At 44.8% G+C, this 23,861-nt stretch overlaps 2 protein-coding genes across 11 annotated transcripts in view; one reads left to right on the top strand and one right to left on the bottom strand.

The window, feature by feature from the left end:
• Window positions 1-2,323: 2,323 nt before the first annotated feature.
• LGALS8 (galectin 8) lies at window positions 2,324-18,345 on the top strand. 4 transcript variants are annotated; one of them, XM_081824336.1, is made up of 9 exons: window positions 3,048-8,098; window positions 9,038-9,248; window positions 10,721-10,840; window positions 11,718-11,774; window positions 12,518-12,544; window positions 12,671-12,793; window positions 13,250-13,338; window positions 14,087-14,252; window positions 17,094-18,345. In XM_081824336.1, exons 2-9 carry the CDS (start codon window positions 9,222-9,224, stop codon window positions 17,241-17,243), a joined length of 759 nt encoding a protein of 252 aa, XP_081680462.1. In that variant the 5' UTR covers window positions 3,048-8,098; window positions 9,038-9,221; the 3' UTR covers window positions 17,244-18,345. The 4 variants fall into 4 exon arrangements, with proteins under 4 accessions (XP_081680463.1, XP_081680462.1, XP_081680465.1 ...); XM_081824337.1 differs by lacking the exon at window positions 11,718-11,774 and having other exon boundaries at window positions 2,324-8,098; XM_081824338.1 differs by lacking the exon at window positions 12,671-12,793 and having other exon boundaries at window positions 7,747-8,098.
• A 1,415-nt stretch (window positions 18,346-19,760) lies between these two features.
• HEATR1 (HEAT repeat containing 1) overlaps window positions 19,761-23,861 on the bottom strand; it is a 47,806-nt gene continuing 43,705 nt past the window's right edge. For all 7 annotated transcript variants that reach the window (XM_081824321.1, XM_031033503.2, XM_006738268.3 and 4 more), the window contains 3 exons: window positions 23,696-23,854; window positions 21,277-21,385; window positions 19,761-20,068 (listed from right to left, as the gene is read on the bottom strand). In XM_081824321.1, the coding sequence (XP_081680447.1) occupies window positions 19,980-20,068; window positions 21,277-21,385; window positions 23,696-23,854 (357 nt within the window). In that variant the 3' untranslated portion in view covers window positions 19,761-19,979. The remainder of the gene's footprint in view (window positions 20,069-21,276; window positions 21,386-23,695; window positions 23,855-23,861) is intronic.

Consider the following 23,861-nt stretch of genomic DNA (forward strand, 5'->3'; position numbering starts at 1 on the left):
ACCCTGTTCATGAGAAGTAAATGTCTGTTTTCCCCTCAGCTTTTCCCTCTTTCAAGTACTGCTTCATACTTGAGTGGGGCAAAGGTCAAAAGCTAGGGGCAAGTTGGAGAAAGAGAAGAATTAGGGTCTTTTGGTCCAAAAGCCCCAGTGACTGCAATTGCTAGAACTTTCAGTGTACATCCTGGGAAGTAATGAACTTGTTTTAGTTTTATGTGGCAATAAGAATCTTCAGAAATGTCTGGTTTCCACATATCTGAAGCTGAATCCTGAATTTAGGTCTGAGATAGAGTTGCTGCTTTTTTTTGTAACTGCTCGTTCCCCACCCCAGGAGACTCATGGGCAAGAGAGAGAGGGTGCAAGTCCTTGAAGTAGGGCCCTAAGCCAGTCTCATTTGTGTTTGTGGTCCCCTTTTTTTGTTACTTACTTTCTAGTTGTAACTCTTTTTTATCCAGGTTTTGATGTCATTATGCAGAGTGAGGGACAACTACCGCATCAAGCAGATTCCATTTTATTTATTTAGTTAGTTATTTTAAAAGATTTTATTTGACAGAGACAGCAAGAGAGGGAACACAAGCAGGGGGAGTGGGAGAGGGAGAAGCAGGCTTCCCGCCGAGCAGGGAGCCCGATGTGGGGCTCGATCCTAGGACCCTGGGATCATGACCTGAGCCAAAGGCAGTTGCTTAACCAACTGAGCCACCCAGGCGCCCCAGCAAATTCCATTTTAGAAGAAATAGCCTTCAATAGTAGGCTTCCTTTAAAAAGGAAGATTGAGTTTGAAGTCAGTGGGACATTCAAAATGATTTTCTGTATCTTACAGTTAAAAACATCTCAAGGTTGGGGACGCCCAGGTGGCTCAGTCGGTTAAGTGTTCGATTCTTGATCTCAGCTCAGGTCTTGATCTTGGGGTCATGAGTTGAAGCCCCACATTGGACTCCACGCTGGGTGTAGAGCCTACTTAAAAAACAACAGCAACAACATCTCAAGGTTGTAGATGGACTTTCTGCAAAGATTAAAAAAAAAAAAAAAAGGCTGCCCACAAGGGTGCCTGAAGTCCAGCCCCGGCTCCTGCCAGGAGGTGGAAGGGATGGTCAGGTGACGCTCCTCAGTTCTGCCCTTCCTGCACAAAGGTGCCTTACCTGAATGTGATTTAGAAAGTAGTTTTTTTAGATTAAAATTGCTGTGCATCTTGATACAGGCATGCTGATGATTCCTGTGATTTCTGCACATTCAGCTACAGGGTCGAAACAAGAGTGCACTGATGTTCATTTCCTGCCGAAGGGCCAGGAGACGTAGTGGTGCTCTAGGGCAGGAATGCAGCCAGGACCCCCACGTGGCCTCACTGCTGTTCTGAGGATAATTTATGGTGACATCTTCTTCCAAAGTAAATACTTTTAGCAAATAGCCTTCTTTTTTTTGTCTTTTCAGTTTTTCAGTTTTATAGTCCGTTTTCACAAGCAGAAAAGGGTAGAGGTAGAAAGATTGAACTGAATAGCAAAAATGACATTTTGCTGGGGTGCCTGGGTGGCTCAGTCAGATAAGCGTCCTACTCTTGATTTCGGCTCAGGTTGTGATCTCAGGGTCATGAGATTGAGTCCTGAGTTGGGCTCCATGCTCAGCGGGGAGTCCGCCTGGGATTCTCTCTCCCTCTGCCCCCCCTTCTCTCTGTCTCTCAGTCTTTCTCTCTAAAATAAATAAATCTTTTTAAAAAATGACACTGCTCCGTCTTTAAATTTAACTTCTTAAATATTCATAGCACAAAGTGCTCACACTGCTAAGCTCTTCTTCAGTTTTTTGAACTGATCACTAACAAAATAACTGTAATGCAAGAAAATAGTTCTTTTTAAGTCTAGCTTATACAATATCCTAATCGACTGACTTAAAATATCTAAGTTATTTGCAGCCTCTGTTTTTTTTCCCCATTGTGTTTTGAACACTGAAAGGACAGCTAGCTGCAAATGGAGAAGAGCTTAAGCAGTGTGGACACTCTTGTGTTTATTGGCTTTTTACTGTAAGCTTTATGAAGCATTATGAAGACACAGAACTACCGCCTTTTAATTTTTATTTCTTAATGTTTCAAAAGTTTCCATCCACACTGGCAGCAAATTCTACCATATTAAGTCTTCTTGGAAAAAAATAAAGTACACTGTGTAACAGTCCTGTGTGCTTTTTCATACCTAATTTATTTCACCGACTGTTGTTGTTTATACAGTTCTTAATATGTGACTGAGTGTTAGCTGGTTAAGAAGTTACTTAGCAAGGAATCAAATTGGTTAACATTCATTCCACCTGGTGCCAAAACATCCTCCAGTCTCCTTGGGAACCTCACTTCCACCTTTATCCTTTTCTCCTTAGTATTCTGAGTACCTCCCCTTCCTGCCTTACCACTTAATCTTAAAACACAAGACAGTAAAATCTTTCTTAACCTCCGAGGTCCCGTCCAGCCTCGTGTCCTTGTTCTGTCTCCCCTTGCTGACCATCGTCCTGAGAACGCGTCCATTCTGCTGTCTTGGTTCGCTCATGACAGCTCTGCCCTCTGATTTTTTTTTTTTTACTCTTTCTTAATTTCCTTTTTGTCTTTACTAGTCGTGTCTTTCTCTTCATTTTGTGTCTTTACTGATCACCGTTCGACCTTTTGAGTATGTACACAGCTTGTGAGCAGTTCTGGCCTTTTATCTAAGGTTCTTAGATGCCCTTGCTTCAAGACTGAGGAGTTCATATCTAAAGTTACGTCTTCCTCCCCGAATCAGCTTCCCTTTTGCGGGTTTCCATTCCTTTCCGTGTCTTTCTGCTGTTTAACTTTGCCGCCTCCCATGCCGCCAAGCCCCAGATAGTTTGAAGATAATCTGTGTTCCAAATTTAATTTCACTTATGTCAAACCCAGTGGCTTTTCCTTTTTTATTATTATTTTTAAAATCTAAAGATAGTATGTGTAAATCATTTTTAAAATTTCAAACCGTATTTAAGGGTTACATGAACCCATAAATTTTCCTTCTGCCCTGGTACTCGGTTCCCCTCCCTGAAGCCAACCCTATTTACCAGTTTTCTGTAAACCCTTCCCAAGAATACATGTGAATATCCAAGAGTGTGTGTTGTGTGTATCACTATTATTGGTCCTGTTTCTTCACACGTGTGTATCACACTACGGGCCTCGTTTTATGGTGCTTCCCTGAAAGTGAGGGTCTGTGGCAGCCCCGCGGCAAGCAAGTCTGTCAGCACCATTTTCCCAACAGCATTTGCTCTCTTCACGTCTCTGTCACAATTTGGAAATCCTTGGAACACTTCAAACGTTTTCATTATTATCATATCAGTTACAGTGGTCAGGGATTACAACCTGCTGAAAGCTCAGACGATGGTTGGCATTTTGTAGCAATATTTTTAAATTAAAGAAAGTACTTTTTTTTCCTTTTAGAGATAATGCCACGCACACTTTAATAGACTTCCGTATCATGTACACATAACTTCTTTATGCACTGGGAAACCGCAGAATGTATCTGAACAGCTTTTTTGCGGTCTTCACTTTATGGAAGTGGCCCGGAAGCCCACCCCGCAGTATCTCCAAGGTGCCTGCATAGACACTGCTCGGGGTGCTCCTCTCCCCACTGAACGCATTTTGGAGCTCTCAGCACACTTGGGATTTCCTCGCTTATTGTCGAGGCTGCATGACTGGTCCATCGGATGGACATACCGTCACTTATTCAGCCAGTTCCCATGAAAGGACTGTTTCCTTTTGTGATGGGACCCAGGGCTGTGGGCTACAGCCTGGTATGCGCATCCTTATGCATGTGTGCCCGAATTTTATAGCGTCAGTCTGTAAAAGTGGAATCACTGGGTCAAAGAGCATGATAGCCACTTCATTATCTTTTTTTAAATCTTCCTTATTTTTCCATGTTAAGGATTTTGACAGTCTTCCCATATTGAGACTGACCTCCTGGAGGTGTCCAGCTGACCGATCCTTCTCTCCTTTCTCTCCCCATCCCCCCGAATCGAGGTCCCCAACACACACACCCAGGTGTGATGATTCAGCGGCACATAGTCCTCCTCACGGCTGTGGTTTATTACAGTGAAACGATAAAGAGCAACGTCACTAAGGGAAAGGCACCCGGGGCAAAGTCCAGGGGAATCCAGGTGCCAGGTTCCACGGGTCGTCCCGCGGTGGACTCCCCCAGGACGTACTGAAATCCCCCAGCAGCAAGCTGTGACAGTGCGTGTGAAATGCGGCCCACCAGGGAAGCCCCCCAGACTCCCTGCCCAGGGATTCGCTCGGGAGCTGGGCACGTGGACTGCACTGACTAACACGTACCGCAATGCCGGACTCCCGAGAGGAAAGCGGGGTTTAGCATACGCCACATGGCTTGCATAGTTTAGGTACAGGAGACCACCCTTGGCTGTCTGGGTGGTGGGTGCTCTCCCCAGATCCAACTTCCTAGACCCCAGCCAAGGGCCAGCCTCGTCAGGAGGCCTTGCAGGGCTAGCAGTCCCGTCTGCTTTGTTAACTCTGTCCTGCATACACCCACATTTTCCAAACCATTTTACAAACCTTTGCCCCTGCCTTGTCCTCTCAGCTTATCTACTTTGATCCCTTTAATAATCTTCTCTGACTGGGAGCATGAGTCCTGGCCACTCAGTCACCATGTGGCCCTGGATCCCCCACCCCTCTCGGTGTATGTTCTCCCAACCCATCACACAAGACGTGTTCAAAACTAAACTCCTCTTCCTCCTGAAATCTGTTTCCTCCCCGGTTTTACCATTTTAGACGGTGGCCCCTAGAGATCGTTTCCTTTGAAGTGGTCTTGCGTCTGTCTCTTCCTCCCCGAGTCCCCCAGGGTCTACCACCATCGCCTGGCTTGTGTCCTTGTCTCCGGCTCCCAGCGAATCCGCTGCGCTCCAGCATTCTGTACCCCGCTGGACCGTTGCCCCCAAGCCCCGCTTTCATGATCTCATTGTACACTTTCCCCCTCTGTCTTGAACTGCCCCCTTCCTCCTCACTGTCTGCCGGATCTGTTTTGGCTTTTCCTGCCTCTCTGCTTTTGTAAACGGACATCTCTACCAGAACGGGCTTGCCCCTCCCAACTGCCCAGCTCACACCACGCTCCTTATCAACGAACGTTCTTTGGGCAACTTGGAATTCTTTATACATTTTTCTGAAGCACCGATCTGGTGCCCTGTATTTGAAGATGTTGAACTTACTGTCTGTAGTTGGAAGCACAGAGGCCAGTCCTAAGCAGAAAAGGAATTTATTCAGTGATACTCAGTAGTTCTCAGAATCTGTAGCAGGACTGAAGAACCACACTTGGCAACTACAGAATCACAGACGATACCTAGAGTCATGCTGTACGACTCTTCCACCAAGAGGGTCCCTTTGCACTGGCAACCCCACGCGGGCCAGCCCTGCCTCCGACCCTGGGGACAGCTGCTGCCCGCCAGCAGAGCCACCACTCAGTGATCCCGGCTTCTTGTCTCTGGTTCTAACTTCCTGTCTGGAAGGTCTGGGGGGCCTGAGTGACCGAGTTTTGTCCTATGCCCTTGCCCTTCCCTGCAGTTGAGATGAGGCTGAGTGAGGATCTTCCAGATACGGGAGAAGATGGTGATTCTGAACAGCCCGAGTATCCCATTTCCACGGGGATCTGACTTCTTCCCAGCTGCATTACAGGCCCCTCCCGGACAGGACTCGCATACTTCTTTTAGCTGCAGAGTCCGCCGAGGAGAGACCTTTGTGGGTAGGAGACATTGCAGAAGTAATCCTAAAACAGGCAGAGCACTGTGAGTCAGCTAGGATGTTCCGGCAGGTAACACTAAACCCAAGTATGGCTTAAACTTACAGTGTTGTCTCCAGTGTGATCAGAGCTGTGCTTTAATTTTTTTTACTTAAATTATTCATGAAACATCAAAGCTTGACATTTACCTACAAAACAGCGTCCTCCTCCCTTTTCACTGGAGCAGATAGTCATGAGTTCAAGGAGTGGGCTGCAGGGCATTTCATGTCACTCACATGATCCAAATCACTTGAGTATGACTGATATCATGGAGGGAACTTTCCTAAGTAGGAAGTGTTAATCCAGACAACTAAAAGAGCAAATGGCGAAAATGTTCAGCACTGTTGTTTCTAGACTGGAACAACTTACTAACAATTGTGAAGAACTTATTGGCAGTGATGGGTAGATTATTGGGCCTCAGAAAGCTCTTTCCAACCTTAAAGTTAAATATATAATAAAAACTTGTGGTTGTAAAAATATAAATGCTTATTGTAGAGATCTGGAAAATATAAAAATACATGAAGAAAATTAACATCCCATTCCTCAAGAAAACTATTATTAACATTTTTGGTTTATTTCATTACAGTGTTTTCTTTTTTTAATGTTTAGCATTAACTTAGGTAAGATCATACTGTGTATAGTTCTGCAGGCTCTTTTCTCACTAATATTTTTATCCCTAACATTTTTGCATCATTAAATATTCTGCATAAATATAATTGGAATGTATATAAAATTTGAAGTTACGAAGACTGTTCAGTCGATTAAGAGATTTACCCTGCGGAGGGTCCTGCTAGCTGTTCCTGGAATCGGCTGTGGCCCAGAGGATCAGTGTGGACGTGTAATTCCTTCCATATCCTCTCCACACAGCACCCAGCTGCTTTGGCATGGGGCTGTCGCCACCCTCTGACGTGTGCTGTGGTGTTTTCTGGTGGGATGGACTCTGCTCCTCCCACCCACCATGCTCTCAGCAGCTCTCCTGACACCAGGTGACACCAGGGGACAGCGGGCTTCCATCCTTTTCTGCTGTTCTTGGTCATCGCTTGGCTCACTGGTTAAGGCAGCAAGACGTGTCGTTGAGCTGCTACTCAGCTGCCACTCGTCTGCGTATGTGCAGTTTGCTAGAACCCAGTTTCTGGGCTGGTGAGAACTCACTCCTTCACCATGCAACCACTGACCGGCTCCTGACCTCAGCTGTGGGCGTGTAAAGGTGCAGCTTACAATCTAGGCGGTGTCTCATGTGCTGTGAGGGGCCCTCGGAGAGGGGCAGTGTCCCTTGGCGCATGGAGTCTGAAAAAGGCTCCATGGAGGAGATGGTGCTTGTGCTAAGATTTTCAGCTTAGGAACCACCAATCTACAACTACTTTTATATGCCCTCTCATTTCAGGTCTTATTTCTTGACGATCAGAGCTACCTTGGATAGATTTTAGCATTCTGTCCTAACGGGTGAGCCTGGTGTAAAGCATGATGGTGTCTGGCCCGCCTGGCTTGCTCAGATGCCCCCGAGTGAAAGGGGCAATGGTTGTGATGCAGGAGGTGCAGCCAGTGGGTGGGGAGGATGGTGGAGTCACCTCTGGGGAAGTGACAAGATCTGATAGTGTGTCCAGCCCCGGACAAAAAGGCTGGGTTCCAGGTGATGAGGGGGGCGGGCTGAGACCTGGATACTGTGTTGGAATCTAAGCCTGCAGACTGGACCAGGCCAGGCCAGGTGGGTGCTGTCTCGAGAGACCACAGGCCCCCAGAGTCATCCCTGAGATCACGCGGTTCTGACTCCCAGCAAGGGTCTGCAAGCCTGGGCTGTGGTCTGGAAGCCTGGCAGGGAAGATGAGACACTCGGATCCCAGGTGTGGAGGAGGGGCTATGTTCGGAGCCCCCTCCACAGGCGGTGAGCCAGTGTCACTGCCTCCATCAACACAGGCTCGGGGCCTCGCATGCTCTCGGTCCCCGTGTTGGGATCAGCAGTGGAACTTTAGGGGAGGGGGAGGGGGACAGGACTTCCAGCAAGTTTTTTTTCCTATTATCAGAATTATTCTGTTAAGTAGACATTTTATTTCACAAAACCCCCAGCCAAATAAAAAAGTCTGTGAACTTTCAGCTATGTCTCTGTAAAGAACTCAAAAGAGGTTTCAGATACTGTCACTATCCTGTTTGAATAGTGACTTGGAAAAATGCTAGATTCCGAGATTTACATGCAGCCTTTCAAAATGTAGTCTTTCTGTTTTATGTAAACATCCACTTGTTAAAATTATCTTTTCCTAGGTAATCCCCTATGTTGGGACCATTCCTGGGCAGTTGGAGCCTGGAACTTTGATTGTAATACGTGGGCATGTTCCCTGTGATTCGGACAGGTAAAGCCATCATGTTAGATGAAGCAGGTACATGACTGAACTGTCTTTTTGTGGGGAGACCATTTTGGTACTTTGAGGCCTGGTTTTGCTTTCATCAGCAGCCCCAGCGCAGGTACCAAGGAGATGGGAGTAAATGACCGAAATAAAGGTCACTTCGGTGTTTAATTACAGTAGTCTGGTTTGAATATAAAGGATTAGAGATCTGGTTCATGACGGGAATTGTGGTCAGACCTCAGGGACAAGGTCTAGTTACACCATAACATTCCCACAGCATCGCTTAAGATCCTTTCTGGGCGAGTTGTCTGATGCTTGCTCTGGGTACAAACTGTGGACGAGGCTGAGTTCGAGCTGGGCCAGCTCTGTGTGGCTGATGCCTGGATAACAGCGATGGAAGTCAAGTCTGAAGAAGACATCCCACATGTTTCCAGGCAACTCCATAGAACCTGGAGAAGCAGGCCTCTCCCGGCTCACGGTTCTGCTGTCCCTAGGGTGAGGTCCTCTTCCTCAGGGCTCGTGGCAGCTAGAAATCCAGCCCTTACACCATGTTTTGGGTGGCTGGGTGGGTGCCTTTGGGGTTTGGGGGAGTGGGCGGGGGGGCGGTGGGGGTGGACAAAAGGAGGCAGATGCTGGCTGACTTCGGGCCATTCCCAGGAGCCTTCCCTGAACACTTCCACCTCAGCAGAGTCTCCAGGACGCCTGCCTGCCAGGGAGGCTGGAAAATGTGGGCTCTTACTCTGCAAAGACGGGGCCCCAGCCACAGCTCAGGGCTCTGCACTGAGGAAGGAAAGGAAGATTCTGTAAGAAGGTATTTAGGCCACATGGGTGAAGGAACAGAGGATCAGTCATGGGTCGCTGAGGCTGGAGTTTCTTGCTTGCTGGGCCTTCCCCCGCAGCCTCCTTCCAAGTGCCCATGCAGCCCCTCGCTCCTTGCTCTCGCAGGTTCCAGGTGGATCTGCAGTGCGGGAGCAGCGTGAAGCCACGCGCCGACGTGGCCTTTCATTTCAACCCACGTTTCAAGTGGTCCGACTGCATCGTGTGCAATACTCTGAAAAATGAAAAATGGGGATGGGAAGAGATCACCTACGACGTGCCTTTCAAAAAAGAAAAATCTTTTGAAATTGTGATGATGGTGTTGAAAGACAAATTCCAGGTAGGTTTTGGGGAATGTAGGTGGAATCCTCATTAATGGCCATAAGTGCCCAGGGCAGCTCTGCACCCCTCTATTGTTTCAGTTCAGAGAAAAAAGAGTGGCTTTATCATTTTGCTCAAAAGTAGGGGCCGGGGGGTACCTAAGTGGGAGGTGGGGCACACATCTGTCTGCCCTGCTGTTTCATCTGGAATATGGGTCCAGGGCAGCCTACCTTTTTATTAGATCCTGTTTCTAGCGTGGCTGAGCTTAGATCTGAATTGGCACAGCATCGTATAAATATGGGATAGTCAACTGTGGTCACCGTGACCCAAAGTGTGGGGCATCCTAAACTAACAGATGGATAGAGAATCAAAGTTCTGCCACAAGTTCTTTAGGATCATGAGATTTTAGATGCAGAGAAGGTCCTAGAAGTCCTACGTGTAGTAAATCCCACCACTGGCTTCAAGCGGTAAATACCCTGCACGTACTAGCGCATACGTGTGAGGTAGCAGATGGCCCCAGAGGCTTTGGATGGGGCGCACTTGCCCTCGAGCCCTGTGGAGCCTCGAGCCTCCCAGACTAGAGATCCGCTCAGCTTACAGTGAAGATTTCCCGTCTCTGGTGCGGGTCCTTTCTGTCCTTTGGGATATGCTCCCACCAGCACACTTGCCCTGACTCTCCCGAACTCCAGTCGTCCCTCCCCACCCTGGCGCTCTGAGCACCTGTATCTGCAGCATTCTTTAAAACGCTCGGTCCTGTACTGTGGTGCCTTTTCCTGTTTATTTTACCCGCCAGTGGGATTTTAAGCTCCTTGAGGTCGGAGACCGGTTTGCATCCGGCCTGTGTTTTCCCAACATCCCCTAGCTGGGAGGGAGGGACAGGGAGCCGAGCGGAGTGGACACCTGCCAGCAGGCCGTGTGCTGCCCGACTCTCGAGTGACTTTATGGTCTCCTCACAACAGCAGCCCGTTCTTTGAGGGAGAGCCTTTTCCTGCTTACACTAGGAATCGCAGCTGAATTGCGTAGCTTGCCCATGTCCCTTCATTTAGCAGATTCAACAAATATTTACTGAACACCTGCCGTGTGCAGGGTGGTCTTCCTTAGAGTGTGGTCCTCAAGGACAGCGGGTGGGGTGGCAAGCCTGCAGGGCAGATCGCCAACCGGCGTGTTCACAGGCCTAGGGCATCGGGGGACTCATGTATATGCACGGGGGCACACATGCGTATGCACATATACTTATAAATGCATAATCTGTCGGTGGGGTGGGGGGGTCCATGGTGGTTTCTCAAAGGAAGTTAAGAAACACTGCTAGTATTATGGATGCTTTCAGTTTGGTCAGACATGTAATGTGCAGACCGTGGGCAAAGATATAATTAAACCCAAGTAAACACTATTTAAATTTGGCTTAAATTTGGATACATTAGTAAACGTATTAATTGTTTTTTTTTGTTTTGTTTTTCCGGGGGTGCTGAGCTGTCTTCTGTATCCATTTAGGTGGCTGTAAATGGGAAACATATACTGCTCTATGCCCACAGGATTAGCCCAGGGAAAATAGACACTCTGGGCATTTACGGCAAAGTGAATGTCCACTCAATTGGTTATAGCTTCAGCTCGGTGAGTATCCTTCCATAGCCTGGGGTCTTCTTCGGTGATGTCTTCTGATGAAACGGTAGGAAGTATCTTTAACGTCTTCTATTTTTTTTTTTTTTTAAAGATTTTATTTATTTTTTTGACAGACACACAGAGAGAGAGGGAACACAAGCAGGGGGAGTGGGAGAGGGAGAAGCAGGCTCTCCGCTGAGCGGGCAGCCCGATGCGGGGCTCGATCCCAGGACCCTGGGATCATGACCTGAGCCGAAGGCAGACGCTTAACGACTGAGCCACCCAGGCGCCCCAACGTCTTCTATTAAGATAAAAATACTGTAAATGTTTCCATCCTTAGTGTATTAATTTCTTGGAAGTAAATCTTTCAGACTGGTAGTGTGCTGTGTATTGTCCAGGGCTTTAATGTCTATAGGAGCTCAAATCTAGTATGGTTTTAACGATGACAACAAAAACAAAACCCAAAACAGTAACTACAAAACAAAAACCCTTTTTAATAGGGACTAATTCCTTGACATAGGAGTACAGGGGAGGATTTCTCGAAAATCAATTCCTAGAAGTAGAAAGTCTGAGTCAAAGGGTATGTGCAGTTTAAGTTACAACTGATACTAGTTGGAGGGCTGGTGAGCTCACCCTCCAAAAAGACTTCCAACAATGAAGTCTCGGCAGCCATGCCCGCTCACTCACATTCTTCTCGATGCTCGTTCTTAGTCTCTGTAACGCTTGCCAGTTTCATAGGGGAAAGGACCCTAATGTGAAGTACATTTTTGGATTATAATTTTCAAGCATATTTTCATGTTTAGTATTATTTATAATTCTTTCCTTTTGATATGTCAGGGAGGTTGTATTTAGAATTCTGATGGATGTTAAAAATTAATCTTATCTCCAGGATTTCAGAAGTACCCAAGCACCTACTCTGGAACTGACAGAGATAAGTAAAGAAAATGTAAATATTAAATCTTTTCATGAACTACCAGTTTAAAAATGTTCTTTTAGTTTCCATGTAAATCAGGTGGCAGGCAAGCTGAGTTTTTTAAAATTATGTTTTTAATGTGAAAAAATATTTTTAATTATTAATAGGCTGGAAGTAAGCATTTGAAAATTAAGGCATTTCCTTCTGTCCCAGGCACTGTACGTTTTGCAGATGCTAGAGCTCTCAGTGTATCTGCCCACTACCCACCATTCTTATGTAAAAAAACAACAAAAAAAACCCCTCTCACTCTTTAACTGTTGAAGAGAATTGTCACATGGTATTTATAAATACCAAACACAGTGCCTTGGCACATGAACTTCCACATATATCTTCTCCCCGGTAGGAAGAAGTACAGTCTAAACACTGAGTCTCTGTTATTAATGGAGAAAGTGATGCCTTAATGATCTCGGAACATGTGACCTAATAGATGGAATATAGCATCTCAGCATTTTGGGAGCACCTTGGAAAGAACAAGTAAAACATGTCTGAAGTTCACGTGTAGTCCTACGAAAAATTAATTTATGCTGGAGGATACAGGCTTCAGCTGAGCAGGACCATGAGACTATCCCCAGCCTGAGTAGCCCATCACAAGTCCGCACCACCCCGTCAGGAAGCACAGGCTCTGGCTGTTATAACCAATAGGATCTGACTGCTCATGTTATAAAATGTAATTTTTCCCTTTCAAATGTCTTCACTTTGACTTTCTCTTCCAATAGGTACTGAAGTCCGACACACCACATTTTGTAAGTATTTTTGCCTAGGTTCTAACACGGAATGTTTTATAAAACAACCCAGGACATGAATAGTTTAAACCTTAGAAGATAGCTTCATTCCTTCCCTACCTTACTGCAGAACTCTTTCCCCAACAGCCTAGTAATAGAGGAGACATTTCTAAAATCGTACCCAGAACTGTCTACACCAAGAGCAAAGGTTCGACTGCCAATCACACTTTGACTTGCGCCAAAATACTACCTACCAGCTGTTTGTCGAAGGTTTGAAGAGCCAAAAATTTTCTTAATTCTGTATAGCCAATTAAGTTTTAATTAGCTGGTAATGTGTAACTTCTACCCTCAGTAGAAGCCCAAAGCAGCCACTCTGCCTTTCTGTGCTGACCCCGGAGAGAGAAGAGTCAGCTGGGCATGGAGGCTCTAGGCTGAGTCTTTCTGTAAGCCTCCCCCCGGGGCTGCTTCCCCTCAGGCTGAACGTGGAGCACGTCTGCAGACTCCAAGTGTAGGCAACTTTCTCGGAGTGTGTTTCACTCAGGCCCCACTTCACGTGCATTCATGTCCTCCTCTGAAACGCTTTGAGTGTTCGCTGTGAGCCAGGTGGTGCTGACCGCTGGGGCTCACAGGGGCAGGGCCTTTAAACATTGCCCCGTGTCTTTGGACAGTTTTCCCATGAGGTCACTTTCTGCAGGCTTCCTAGTGCTGACTGTGGTTTCTCCTCAGACTCTTCCATTCACTGCGAGGTTGAACTCCTCCATGGGCCCTGGACGAACCGTCTTCATTAAAGGAGAAGTGAATAAAACTGCCAAAGGGTCAGTACCACTGTGACCAGGACTAGTGCGAGTACTTTGCCCGCACGTCTCTTACTGCCTTATAGCCCTACCAGTCTTGTGACCGGGGAGCAGGAGTAGTGTCCTGATCCTCACCGGAAAGGTGAGACTGTCAAAGCCACGGGAGGTCAGGCTGCCAACAAGACTGCTAACAACTAGCTGGTGGCAGAATCAGGACTAAAGGCCAATGTTCTGAGCTAGGCTTTTTGTGGCCAGACAAGAGGGTGGCGTTTTTGTCTGGGAAGCCCACCTGTGCCTTGTAGAACTCCAAGGCAGCCAGGAGGTCATGTGACTTGTAGAATTTCTCTTAAGAACCTTTTCTAGAGACGTTCAGACTTCTGAAAGCTTGAAATTAGCTATTTCCTAGAAAGCAATCACTTTCAAGAACAGAACAGTTGTAAATATTAAAATAGTACTTGAGAGGACCACATCCTCCTGCAGCCAGAAGCAAGCATTTAGGTTACTTGCTCTAACCCTTCAGTTGCTTCCCACCCAGATCTGAGGCCTCAACTCTGATGTTCAAGTTTTTTAGATTTTTATTTTGCAAAGAGCATATTTACATCGGTGGAATGCTAACTCCGAATTTAAAATTTTACCTTCATCTGCATTCTTCTGTCTGTGTGCACATGTTTTGTGTAATTGTGATATGAGAGCTCAGTTCTGATTGTTAAAATTGCAGAAACCACACTGCGGTCTTCAACTTGGTTTTGTTTTTTTATTCTCTCAAAAGCTTTAATGTTAACCTAGTATCAGGAAAATCAAAGGATATTGCTCTTCACTTGAACCCACGCCTGAATATTAAAGCATTTGTAAGAAATTCTTTTCTTCACGAGTCCTGGGGAGAAGAAGAGAGAAATATTACCTGTTTCCCATTTAGTCCTGGGATGTACTTTGAGGTAAGATTTTCTTACGGGACACGACAAAGAATCCTGGGAGGAGGAGTAGGATAAATGGACTTTTTAAATCAAGTCCTAGCTTAATATGTGGAAATTGCACCTGGCTTTTATTTGAAGAGGGTCTGCGTTATAAAAGGGGCGTTCAAAATACAATCAGTATTTTGATTGGCATAAGTGGCACAGCCAGTAGAATACCACCTGGTTTGCTTGGCATTATTACTATGTGGCCCCGTATTAGTTCATAGGAATTTTAACTGGAACCTTGCTTCAGGACAGAGAAAGAGGTTTAGGATATTACCTAAGTGAACATAAGGACACAGGAACCATAAAATTGTTTGCTCTGTCACCTGCCATCTTGGTTATATATAGCTTTAGGTGGCAGTCCTTTCTTCCAGGTTAGTCCTGTTTGTATATTATTCAAGGGAAGAGATGTTTAGACCTTTACTAAGACATATGGTCCTGAGTCCCCCAAATGTGTGAATATTATGGTCGCACCACCTTTCCCAAAATGTGTTCCTGGATGCTGAGCAGAAGTAATCTTGACGTGGATGCTGAGTGGTTGGCTAGGTTCACTCACCAGCTTAGGTGAAGCACTGCCTTACGTGGTCATTCAGCGTCACTGATTTAAGTCATGCTTCTACGTTCCCCAAACGGTCACATACTCTGGACCATTAAGTTGAGTTCTTAAGGACTCATCAAAACTAGCTGTTAAAGGCCGGAACGTCAAGGCTGAATAGAAGATGGCAATCGGACATTCATATGTATTCGTAAGTTCCCGGTATGTGGAGCAACAGATGTGCCCTAATCGTAGGAGGTTCCCTGGAAGGTGTGGAGATTGGTTTGGAATTCAGAAGGATGTAGGAGGGTGAAGTTAAAGGTGGGTTTTCCAGATTGAGAGGATGATTTGAGGTGCGGAGTGCAGCACAAGGGTTTCTTGGCTCGGCAGGAGTCGAGGTATCAAAGATGACTGGGGCTCACTGGCAGGAGACAGAGGTGACTGCTCCAGAAGGAAGTGGACCCTTGGGGCTGGTGACAGGAAACCAGTGACATAACTTGTTCTTTGAATCAACCCCAAGTTTGGTTCTGTATTAAAATGGAAAAGGACAGAATTCTTTTAAATAATCATTTTTTCCTTTTGTAGTTTTCTACCTTAGGAACAGTAATTACCCTCATGTTGGACCACTGTTTTTAATTTTCTGTAGTGATTGGTTTTTCTCTGCTTCCATCTCCTGCCTTTTTAATATGCTTTCATTGAGATTCTGGAACTATTCCATTATGCCATTAGCTTGCTTTTAACCAGTATCTTCTGTTCCTTATTGTTTCAGATTCATTTATTCGGCTGCCACAGTCTTTTAAAAAATATCTTTCAGTTTTGTAATTTCTTTTATCATCAAATCAGGTTGTTATGAGCTGTTCTAGAACATCAGATGGTTGTGAGGGATTTTGTTGTTCCATGTTTTCTTATAGATTGTGGTCTTTTGCACGTTTTGTACTTGTTCGGTGGTAGTGTGTTCCCTGGGCCGCAGGCAGTTCCATCTGTAAGGCAGTGGTGCCGTGCTTGCTCTGGTACGATGCAGGGGACCGATGCGGGGGACCGATGGACTCTTCCCATGACGCCTGTCTACTGCCCCTTCTGGGCATGAGGCTGTATTTTGTGTTCTCTTGAGATTTCGTTGAAGGTACCTCACCAAGGGTCCCTTCCACCTGGTTGAAACTGGGATTTCCACCACTGTTGTGAGGATGACAGAATCCCAGGTTATGGGTATTTTCCCCAATTCTCTATGTGGCTCTAAAGCCTTTGATTCTGTCACCTCTTTTATCCAGGGAATTTCCCCTCACAGCCACTTTCACTAGTAGAGCAAAAGAATAAATACACTCTTTGCTTCTTTGCAGATTTAGATTTTGCCTCGGCCTGGCCCCTGGGGATGGAGCCGGGTTAGCAGCAGGGCTGTGCTGCTCCTTTCTGCTCTTCTGAAGCCTTGACAGAGGGAAGAGACAGAAGGGAGAACACAGTGCAGGGTCACCAAACTGGTCCTTTGAGTGTGAGTGGAGAACAACTGGCAGAATTGTGGCTGACTGGCATCGGGAATGTGTTACCAGAAGTAGGTGTTTTAGGTGTAAAAGTGATTTTAAAAGGATTGTAGTTTCTTTTGGTTTTCGCCGTTTTGAGTTTTAGGCAAAGACAACTCTGAAAGCTTCACACCAGTCATGAATCTGAATTGAATCTTTGCCACAGTGCTCATTCCTGTGTGGATTCATAGAATCCTGAGCTTTTTGGGAAACAGATGGAGACAAGATGTGCTGAGCTGGGATGGAAGTCAGGGTCACCACGCAGCTGTGCAATCCTAGAGAGTGCCCTAAACTTCTGACGTTTTTGATTGTGTGATTTGTCTAAGACCCTAGAGTTTAAGGCAGAAAAGTCCCTTGGTTTTCAACCTGTAAGCTAGAATCTGCTCCTCTGTGTCAGTCTGGCAGCAGTTTTTGACATCATTACAGTTCCCAAACATGGGTGGGGGGCGCAACTTTGCTGGGAGTGACGGGCAGGAAAGGGCACAGCGTAGGTAATGTGCTAAGGGCACGAAGGCCTCAGGCCCTGGGGACAGTGTGAGGCTCCAAGCATACTCAGAGTCACTTCCTTGAGTGGAACAAGGCAGAAGGTGCTACTACCAGATAAACTTTAGAGTCTTAGAAGAGAAGTTAACAGCAGCAAGCTGGGAGAACACCTCTGTGTATAAAGCAAACCCAGCGGGTTTACTTTTTGATATTCTGTTAATGTGCAAAAAAAACCAAAAAATGTTAAACCAAGAGGAGCCACTAATGTTGTGTGTACTTTCCTTCCAGATGATAATTTATTGTGACGCTAGAGAATTCAAGGTTGCAGTAAATGGTGTACACAGCCTGGAGTACAAACACAGGTTTAAAGAGCTTAGCGATATTGACACGCTGGAAATTGATGGAGATATTCACTTACTGGAAGTAAGGAGCTGGTAGCTGATATGCTTGCTACAAAAACTGAAATACAAAATGGCTTATGTAACACCGGCCTTGTTAAAATGCATCTATTATATTTGTGTATATATATTGTTAAAATGAGCTTACATAACATGAAGTCCTACTAGGTGTTCTCAGTCCTTGCCACGCAGTGTAGCTTTGTCTAGCACAGAATAAGGACATTTGAGGCAACAGGTAACTTACAGTCATTATTCAGGCCTTTCTGTTCTCTCTCCCACTCTGGCCTCTGCTTTTTTAAATCTGCCTCACATTCAGCAAGTATCGGTTGATACAGAAGCTAACGTACATGGAGCACGTATTCTCTTGTCAGCCCTGTGCTAGGAGCTGTGGAGAGAAGTATACATTGGAGCACAGTACCACTCTGTTCCCCATTTTCTTGAGCTCAGAATCTTCTGTGCTCTGATAATCGTGCCACTGATTTTTCTACAGGCATTAATCACATAAAGTAACCAGAGATAGCTACTCAGCTGTGAAGTCACCTACATAAACTAATTTACAAAACACTACTTCTCTATCGATCACTTTCATACCCAAAGTTCAATCATATCCCATAATGGAAAGGACTGATGATGCCTTACATCTGGCAGTTTCCTTTAGCATGATAAATACCTAGCTGTACTAGCTGTAAGCATTGCCAAATAATTAACACTATGAAATCTGAACACAGCACAAAGATTAAGGCAAAAAACAAACACAGCAAAACAAAACCAATGGTATTAAAATTAACTTGATGTCAGGCCACTGATGTCTGTACCAGTAAATGCTTAGAGTACCTGAATTCAGGGTGAGTCCGAAGTGTACACATACTCCAGTAGAAAGTTTAAGGTAGACTTCAACAAAACAATGTCAAGATTGGGTTTCATGACTTCATAAAATAGGCACTATCAATCAGAGGGTAGAATACACCGAGACCAATGGAGTAGAGAGAAGTGGTATAACAATCTGTTGCTTGTCCTCATGCAAACAAACCTTGCCTCTCTGCTCTTCTAAAGATTAGTCCCTCATCATTAGCAATAGAGATCAAAACACTGTTCTACTTTAAGTGATTAAAATCAAACCTGTATCAGCAGGTTAAACTGTTGCATTTCTGTAATTTTTTCTATTACTCTTTGAAGCGAGTTGGCAGAAGTTCTTTGTACAATTCTTACAGGTCAGATCTTGTTACAAGAAATTTCCAAGGCTTGGGAGTGGGGAGGTAAAAAAAGCTGAATCAGTTTGATCATTTTATCCTGTTAAACTGATGGGCTAAATATGCTGCCAGCATTTACAGATATTTTTCATTACAAATTTTTGGTTAGATATTATTGTACCCATATACCAAAAAGACTAAGACTAGCAATCTGATTTTTTAGAAGTACTCAGTGGAGAAGCTTCTGGCACTTAATTCTTTTCTATTCATGTTAATTTATTATGTTGCATCTTGCCAAGCTCATGGGAGGTGGAGGAGGGGGGTCCTAACTTTAACTGGGAAAGTTGTAGAAGGAATCCCCAGGTTTTCTTTTTTTTCCCCTTTCTAAAGAACATCAGAGGGCTTACTCAGAGAAAAATAAAAGCCCATGTACACTGTTTCCTCTAATACCTAAATATACCTTCATGTGTAACAAAAGAGTAAACATCAAGTATTATGAGAGAGTCTGACAGAAAAAAAAACCCCAAAATATTAATGTGTTTTAAAAAGAAGCTGTTAACATTTACTAATCTTATCAAGAGATTTCTTAGATGGGAGTACACATTCCTAGCAAGTGGTATCTCTAAAGCTGCAATTTAGCCTTTTGCTTCGTCACAGTTCTGCATTGTTTCTATATTAAATTAGAACAAAGGCTTTCAAACTAAACATTCTATGTGCAGTTCTTAGATGCTTTAAAAATTTTTTAAAGGCATAAGTAATTAAAATGCCTTAAATAAAGGCAGATTTAATTTTTTTAAAGCCTTTACTTCAAGTGACATCAGAGATTAGAAAACTTGAAAGCTTTGAAACAAATCTGATACTTTCTCGTACAAGTAATTCTTGGATTACCATCAGTGGAAATGTGATCACTTCTAATCCTGGAGGAGCCATGCCACCTAGTGTTTCTGGGCCTTTTCTATTTGTGGGATCTGCCTACACAGCCCACTGCCTTGGCCCCCCAAAGACTGAAGGGTAAAGAAGACAATCGTAGTCCTAAATGGGAAATGTATTCCAGAACTAATTTCCTCTGTGGCCACACACACAAAAATTAAGGCTGAAGTGTCATCTACCCAAAATGAAAAGTATTCCAAATAGCTTTATAGTCCAAAGCGCTGCTGCTGAGTAATGTCCTTTTCTTGAAGAGCTACCTTGAGTGAAATCTCTGACATGGATACCATGTACATAAGACATCCCTTTCTGGAAGAGAGTTAAGGTTTTACGGTCTAAATGAGGTACTTTCACCTTTGAGTGCCCAAATTAAATACATCCGTAATATCAATAACTTCAATCAGAAAAGACTTCAACAAATGTTTAAGCAAACACAGCAGTCTGTATACAAATCCCAGGTATCATTTACTCTTACTGCAATTCGGTACAGGTGGCCAGAGAGGTTTCTATGGGAGCACAAACCAGGTGGGAATTTTGTAAAGGAGTCCACACAGGTGTCAGGGTACCAAAAGTAGTATGGTACCAAACACCCAAAAATAAAAATATGAAAAATAAATCTGACTTCTGAGCAGAGTAAGAAACACCAAACCCCTGAAGTTTTAGAAGTAGCTCTGGAGCGGCTCTCCCAGTATAGCTTCCAGTTGCTGAATAGTCTTTTGGCACTGATGTTCTACTTCTTCACATTCATCTAAAAAACAAAAATAAAAACTGAACCAATCTCCTGCTTCAATTATCATTCGTCTAATACTTCAGGTCTTACATTCTCTGGCCATTGTTCAGTCAAAAGAGGGAAATGAAACATCAATGCAGCAGAGAGCATCTCCTCTCCTCCTCCTCTGCATGCCCCCCCTTCTTGCCTTTGTTCCCTTCTTGGTCTCAGACCTAGAAGCTGAGTAAGACAGAGCCCCCAAAATAGTGGTACAGTAGTGAAAATTCCGAATTCCTAGTGATGCCCCTCGTCCAGGACATAAGAAACAGAGGTGAATGTACTTTTAGAAAAGTAGTGAACCTTTAATATGAAAAAGCCATTTGTCTAATGGCTCCGTCCGCCCTGCCTAATAAGACGTGAACCGTTCTCCCTCGGCCTGCGTGGTGGCACGTGTGCAGTACGTCCACAACTGCTCAGAGCTGGATTCAAACGCCACTTCTACCTATCACACTCACGTTATCAAACTAATCCTTGTCAAGCCTCCAGTTTCTTCCTTTTTGAAAACAGGGATAATGGCATACAGCCCGTCGTGAGGATTAAATGAGATCCTCCATGCAGAGCACGGAGTAAATGTTGGTCATTATTAACAGGCAGCTAATCTGCAATCTTTTTTTTTTTTTTTAAGATTTTATTTATTTATTTGAGAGAGAGAATGAGAGCGAGTGAGCACATGAGAGGGGGGAGGGTCAGAGGGCAAAGCAGACTCCCCGCCGAGCAGGGAGCCCGATGCGGGACTCGATCCCGGGACTCCAGGATCATGACCTGAGCCGAAGGCAGTCGCTTAACCAACTGAGCCACCCAGGCACCCTAACCTACTGCAATCTTAATGGCACTAGACACTCTGCTACAATAACCCTGCGTCTGGGGACCAAAACAGTCAATGACCTAAATGTCCAAGGTTGATGAAAAACCACATTGTAGTATGTTTTTACCATCATAAACACAAAAGTAAAGGTAGTGAAGATTACACTGTGAGCAAAGTTTCTTATGATCCTGGGGCAGCCCCCTAGCGTGCTCCCCACCCTACTCAAAACAGGAACTCGGCCTCCTGTGTCTGCAGCAGGAGATGCGGTGCAGGCGAAGGATGGGAACCAAGGGCTCGTCACATTCTATCCACATTTCCATTACCCCTGGGCACATTTTCACAGAATTTTACTGTAATTATTTCTTAGTAGTTTAGGAATTACCTTCCATCAGTTCAGCTAAGAAAGGAATGGACTCTGGCAGCAAGACAATATAATTCTCCTTTAGTTTCTCAGCTAGTGCTAACACGGTAATCAGAGCAGCAAAGCGGACCTGAAAGGGATAAAGAGGTAAAGAATAAGGATTTTAAAAAACCCCCAAAAAGGTATTGCCACATTTTTATCTTATGACTCACTTGAGACAGCCTCTGACTTTTTACGCTAAATGTTCCTTTACATGAGTTTGCTCCCCTTGTGTCCACTCAGCTTTCATCTCAGAATACCAATTTAACAATTTGGGCTCCATTTATAATATGAGCAACCTTCTACAAACCAGTGTCTTCCAGTACTGCAGGGCTTAATGTGAATATATTTTTTATAACATTTTCTTGTGGTGGAAGGTTGGGGGGAAAGGCAGAGAAAGAGAATTTTTTTTTTTTTTAAAGTTTTTATTTATTTTATTTGAGAGAGAGAGAATGAGAGACAGAGAGCATGAGAGGGAGGAGGGTCAGAGGGAGAAGCAGACTCCCCGCTGAGCAGGGAGCCCGATGCAGGACTCAATCCCGGGACTCCAGGATCATGACCTGAGCTGAAGGCAGTCGCTTAACCAACTGAGCCACCCAGGCGCCTGAGAAAGAGAATCTTAAGTAGACTCCGTGCTGAGCATGGCGCCCAATGTGGGACTCAGTCTCACCACCCTGAGATCAGGACCTGAGCCGAAACCAAGTCAGAAGCTTAATCGACTGTACCACCCAGGCGCCCCCACATCTTCCTTTAAAAATAAAATGCTACAGGGCGCCTGGGTGGCTCAGTTGGTTAAGCGACTGCCTTCAGCTCAGGTCATGATCCTGGAGTCCTGGGATCGAGTCCCACATCGGGCTCCCGGCTCAGCAGGGAGCCTGTTTCTTCCTCTGACCCTCTCCGCTCTCATGCTGTTTCTCTCTCTCTCTCGCAAGTAAATAAATAAATAAAATCTTTAAAAAAAAAAATAATAAAATAAAATGCTACACACAAACTCAAGAGTATCATTCCAAATTTCTGTGCACTGGAACTCACTGGCTCACCTAGCTGTCAGAGATGAGGCTGGGCTGGCTGAAAAGCATCCCTGATCACCTCAGGCAGGGCCCCTCACTCAGAACCTGGTGTCACCACTACAGTCGTGGGAGGGGATGGGCGCTGGCTCTGGTCTCATGCTCAGCACAGAATTAAAAAACAATGTATTATGATGTTCCAGTCTAGGAACTTAAAAAAAAGTGTAGGTGTCTCTCACATGACTGGTCTATGACAAGTAATGCAAGCAGTCGTCGGGCACTGTTCGTGATCCACTATTTTTTGTTTTTAAAAGATTTTATTTATTTATTTGAGATAGCAGGAGAGGAAGAGCACAAGCCGGGGGGGGGGGGGGGCGGGGCGGGGCAGACGAGGAAGGAGAGGGAGAAGCAGCTTCCCCGCTGAGCAGGGAGTCCAATGCAAGGCTCAATCTCAGGACCCCGAGATCACGACCTAAGTCGAAGGCAGATGCTTAATGGACTGAGCCACCCAGGCGCCCCAGTGATTCACTTTGAAATCAAAGCTGTACTAGTCCTCCTCCTAGTTTTGGATCATTTAAAAAATATTTGGATACAGCAAAATTATTTAAAAAGCGTCTGTAACTACCTACGTTCAAACCAGACTTTCTTGATATTATACAATCAAAACAAAACATTCAAATAAATTTAATGCTACAACTTTGTAAGAACCTGCAATTTAAAATTTGGGGGTTCATGAAAATAGCCTCATTGTTCTCTTTGTTCTAATAAATAAATATTACAAATTTCAAGTACAAAACCTTTCAGTAAAATTCTGCTTTGGTCTGTTTTATTCACTGAGGCTCTTGTATGATAATTAGAGAAATGGTGATGCACTGCCAACCAGTTTGAAAACACTGACACTCAGGCATGAAATTTAATTTCCATTCATCCTCACGCAGGTCAGTGAGCTGCTTACCTTTTGTTATTCCACAAAATCCTAAGCCTGATAAATACCATGGAGGTAATATCACTGCTCTAACTCAAAGGAATGTTCTGCGGGCAAACTGAAAGTCTGTCTCTGGGAAAACAAGGACATTTAAATGGGGCTTAAGAAACACAAGGAATCTTCAGGTTTTTTCAAAATTTGAAAGTATTTAGAAAATGTTAGTACTTGTGTCTAACGTGGGGGTGGGAGAGAACTTCTATTATTTATAAATAGCCTTTAAGTAAAAACCAAAAATTTCTCAGGCTCAAACTTCTGCCTACTTCTGCCTCACAAGAAACCTCTAGTTCTAGAAGATGAGCAGCATGTCCCTGCTGATTTACCAGGGTCCTATATCCTTGACCACTTTAAGGCTGTTTGGGTTGTATGATGAATACACGTAGCTTCGGTGCTTGTCAACCACAGCTCCTACCTTGGGTGAGGAGTCTCTTGTCTTGAGCAGAATCTGGTAGTTCAGTGGTTTCCAAAGAGAGTCATCTGCCATGGCCACTGAAAATTGCGCGATGCAGGGGATCAGGTGCTTCGTCACCCGCTCCTGGTAGCGTGCATCCCCTCCCAGCCTGTTTTCTAGCTATGAA

Source organism: Leptonychotes weddellii, chromosome 6 (assembly GCF_054177405.1).
Source record: "Leptonychotes weddellii isolate Sample4059 chromosome 6, ASM5417740v2, whole genome shotgun sequence".
NCBI classification, from domain to species: domain Eukaryota; kingdom Metazoa; phylum Chordata; class Mammalia; order Carnivora; family Phocidae; genus Leptonychotes; species Leptonychotes weddellii.